The following is a 4,427-nucleotide window of genomic DNA, read 5'->3' as shown; positions in this document are numbered from 1 at the left end:
GGTATGAATACTTTTGCAAACCACTGTAGTTGTATCTGCAACTGTATTTGATAATGTTTTGAACTTTTAAAATATTGCGTGGTAATACCAGAAGCTGCACTTCATATTAGTGACAAACTTTGGCATTTTTTGATGGGTTACTGTAATTTTTGCTTCTACTTTTTCATTTAAAATAAGTTTCCGTTCTCAGCAGGTTTCTAAGGTTCTTCTACTACGTATTTAAAAAGTTGTTAAACATCTGAGTGGCGCACTACTGCTACTAGTAGTGACAATGTGTATTGCAACTTATTTAAAATCAATGTGGTCCCACGGCCCTCTGCGACCTAAAGTTAAAAACTGTTCTTTTGAGGCCCTCAAGGTGGCGATTGCGGCCCGTGGGTTAAGAATCTCTGATGTGAAGTATGACAGTGCAGACAAGAAACACAGATGTGCAATTACAGCAGAATTATTTTAAAGGTTAAAATGGGTAATAACAGAGCAAATAATTSTTCAGATGAGTAATGACAATMAATAATAGCAGTACAAATGATTGTGTGGGCAGCAGCAAATGTGTAAARGCTTATTGTGATTTTTGGGTGTGGTGCTGGTTATAGAGTCTGACAGCAGCTGGGAGGAAGGATCTGCGATAACGCTCCTTTGTGCACCTCGGAACAAGGAGGGAGCCCCCCCCCCCCTTTTTTTTACGCGGATCGTTTACATCGTGTTTCTCCTGGTTTACAGAAAGTCGGCAGTGGCATGTGGCCGTGGAAGCGGGTCTACTCGGTTCTCCGCTCCCACTCGTTGGTCTTCTACAAGGACAAGAGGGAGGCGGTGTTRGGCGGCACCACGATGGGAGGCGCCGCTGAGGACGAGCATCAGGTCAGCATCCGAGGCTGCCTGGTGGACATCGCCTACAGCGAGACCAAGAGGAAGCACGCCCTGCGGCTGACCACGCAGGACTTCTGCGAGTACCTGCTGCAGGCGGAGGACAGGGACGACATGCTGGAGTGGATCAAGGTCATCAGGGAGGGCAGCAAGATGGACAGCGAGGTCAGAGGARGCACCTTCATCTGTCGGACCACCACAAAACCTTCACCTAATTCTAATGCAGARGTGTTTGCTTCCTACAGGAACTCGGTTTTTCCAGACAAGCCCTCATCAATAAGAAGCTGAACGACTACAGGAAACAGAGGTCAGTTAGCTCACTACTTTTTARTGTTCTAGCCGTTTGTACATCAAAACGTTGGGCTCATTCAGTAGATGAGTGCTTTTAGACTCTGTAAGTAAATATTTTCACTATAGATATACGATAAAATCTTCTAATTCCTTAAAAGGAAATCCGACTAGTTGTAACATTAGACAATATTTAAAAAACATTGACTTCYACTATAAAAACAAGACAATAAAAATACTGTAGGCRYTTTAGTTTKTATAGATTGTAAAAACATATATCGTCACACGGATAGCACCGTATAATTTCTGCCGTAAAGCGTAATAGGTAAATGGTGACGTTTGTGAGGTGCTCTGTGKGCCGGTGTGAGATTTGTCCAGCTTGAAGTTTTAATTTTGGACAATACCTGACGAACAGCCCTTTTAAATTAACTGGAGCGCCTTGAAAGACAAGAGAATGAAGAAATGACTCAACTTGGAACTGAAATGATGATGGAAGACAACAGAGAACCTCAGCTTAGCCTGTTAGCTTTCACGAGATCGCCAAAGCATCGCATGCACTACATATGTATGGTAATATAGCGTTAGTTCCCATTAGTTCAGGAACAAATGCCATATTAATTAATTCATTAATTAATACTAATAAATATTTGGCATTAGCTCCCAAGCTAATATTAGTAGCTCAGGCGCTAACGCCATATTGCCCTATAGACATTATATCTATTAGCTTGAAAGCTAGTGCTGTATCGTCATATATGTATTAGCTTGAGAGCTAATGCTATAATGCCATAAATGTATTAGTTTGGGAGCTAATGCTATAATGTCATATAAATATCTGTTAGCTTGGGAGATAAAGCTAAATATCTACTAACTAGGGAGCTAATGCTATAATGTCATATAAATATCTATTAGCTTGGGAGCTAATGCTATAATGTTATATAAACATCTATTAGCTTGGGAGCTAATGCTATAATGCCATATAAACATCTATTAGCTTGGGAGCTAATGCTATAATGCCATATAAACATGTATTAGCTTGGGAGCTAATGCTATAATGCCATATAAACATCTATTAGCTTGGGAGCTAATGCTATAATGCCATATAAATATTAATTAACTTGGGAGCTAATGCTATAATGTCATANCTATAATGCCATATAAACATCTATTAGCTTGGGAGCTAATGCTATAATGCCATATAAATATTAATTAACTTGGGAGCTAATGCTATAATGTCATATAAATATCTATTAGCTTGGGAGCTAATGCTATAATGTCATATAAACATCTATTAGCTTGGGAGCTAATACTATAACAAATATTTTAGCTTGCATTTTGCTTCTTTTAACAAATCAGTTTTAATTTCTTCATCTTTCTTTTAACACAACATTTATAGACATTTTATAAGTTATGTCAGGTTAATAATTATGATTTGACATGGTTTAATCTTGTAAATTTTTTTAAGTTTGATATTTTCTGAGACAACGGAGAAAATGAGTCTTTATATGGTCTTGTTCTGCACCAGAACCTGAGTTCAGTTGGTTTAGATAAGTAGTTTTTTAAAAAAGTCCTTTTGTTGTGTTTCCTTCTCCCTCTGCAGTCCGACGTCCAACAAGCCGGATTCGTCTCCTCGGATGCATCGCATGATGCCGCCGTTCCTGATGAACAAAACGGAAAATGCATCCGGAGCGCCGCGCTCCCCGAAACAAGAAGGCAAAGGTGCATTACAGAAAAAGAGATGTCCTGACTGTGACACCCTGAAAGGCAGCACAGAGGTTTGACTCAGCTGTTTGTTCACAGATGAAAGCAGCCCTCCAAAGTCGCCGTGGGGAATTAACATCATAAAGAAGACGAAGAAGGCCGGGCCCAAAGCGTTTGGTGTGAGGCTGGAGGAATGTCAGCCGGGTGTCAATAACAAGGTTAGAGACAGGTGTCTGTCTGCGCTTGTCCCTTCGCAGCGTCCGTGCTTTACYTTCATGATGTCCGCCTCGTTTTCCCAGTTCGTCCCGATGATCGTTGAGTTCTGCTGCGGTTTGGTGGAGGAGATGGGCCTGGAGTACACCGGGATCTACCGGGTGCCAGGGAACAACGCCATGGTGTCGCTGCTTCAGGAGCAGCTCAACAAAGGTGTGGACATCAACCCTGCAGAGGAGGTGAGGACGCGCCTGAGTTATTTCGTTGACGAACAACTGTTTRATCAGGTACAGAAAGTAAAGGAAAGTGTTTTGTGTGTTTGTCCCTCTGCAGAAGTGGCAGGACCTGAACGTTGTCAGCAGTTTACTCAAATCCTTCTTCAGAAAGCTCCCGGAGCCGCTCTTCACCAACGGTGAGTCCAAACGTGTTCAAGCCGCCGCCYCACGTTGTTCCTTTAAATTAGATCCACCTAAATCACATTTATATTCCTCCCAACATCTGAGCAGACAAGTACAARGACTTCATCGACGCCAATCGGATGGAAAACCCATCGGAGAGACTGAAGACAATGAAGAAACTGGTACGTGTAGTTTACATGTCCTCATGAACAAGTGGGTTTTCACCAGGTTCTCCGGGTTCCTCCCACAGACAGAAAACATACCCCTGAGTGTTGGAGATGGATGGATGGATGAATGGACATGAATGCTTCAGGACTGTTGAAGTTTTTAGGTTCAAACAAGCACAACAAGAGCTAAAACTTGCAAATCTTTTGCTGAAAACTTTTAAAACTGCAGTTAAAAGGTWAAACTGGCTAAAATATTAATGCTGACATTAGCAAAGGTGTAGCTAAAATCAGAAAAACTACCAAAACTACAGATAAAACCTAATAATTTGACGACCTTAGCTATAAGCTAAATTTGTCAAAAAGAGCTAAAATTAGCAAAACTACAGTTAAAAGATTAAATTTATAATACCATAGCTACAACCTAAAAAGGAGCGTAAATTAGCATCACTGAAGCCAAAACACAAAAACGGTAAAACTGTTGGTAAAGTTGGCAAACCCATAGCTAAAAGTGAAAATTAGCAAAACTACAGTCAAAAGGTAAAATTGGCAAAATAGAAGGTACCAAATAAAAAAAATTATAAAATTAGTAAAGGTTTAGTTAAAATCAGCAAAACAGTAGTTTAAAGCTATAATTGGCAAAACTGCTGATAAAACATAAAAAAAATTATAAAATTAGTAAAGGTTTAGCTAAAATCAGCAAAACAGTAGTTTAAAGCTATAATTGGCAAAACTGCTGATAAAACCTAATATTTTGACAACCTTAGCTAAAAGCTAAACGTGGCATAAAACAACTAAAATA

At 40.0% G+C, this 4,427-nt stretch overlaps 1 protein-coding gene across 1 annotated transcript in view; it reads left to right on the top strand.

Moving 5' to 3' along the window:
* The window catches only part of arhgap23a (Rho GTPase activating protein 23a), a gene marked incomplete at its 5' end in the record, with an annotated part of 16,368 nt that overhangs the window by 1,987 nt on the left and 9,954 nt on the right, over window positions 1-4,427 (top strand). The window contains 7 exon segments of the mRNA XM_014022536.1: window positions 721-1,029; window positions 1,110-1,171; window positions 2,750-2,868; window positions 2,950-3,068; window positions 3,150-3,302; window positions 3,397-3,475; window positions 3,570-3,643. Coding sequence (XP_013877990.1) covers window positions 721-1,029; window positions 1,110-1,171; window positions 2,750-2,868; window positions 2,950-3,068; window positions 3,150-3,302; window positions 3,397-3,475; window positions 3,570-3,643 — 915 coding nt within the window.

This window comes from Austrofundulus limnaeus, unplaced genomic scaffold (assembly GCF_001266775.1).
Source record: "Austrofundulus limnaeus strain Quisiro unplaced genomic scaffold, Austrofundulus_limnaeus-1.0 Scaffold4, whole genome shotgun sequence".
Lineage (NCBI taxonomy): Eukaryota > Metazoa > Chordata > Actinopteri > Cyprinodontiformes > Rivulidae > Austrofundulus > Austrofundulus limnaeus.
This window is presented reverse-complemented; position numbering and strand designations above follow the sequence as displayed.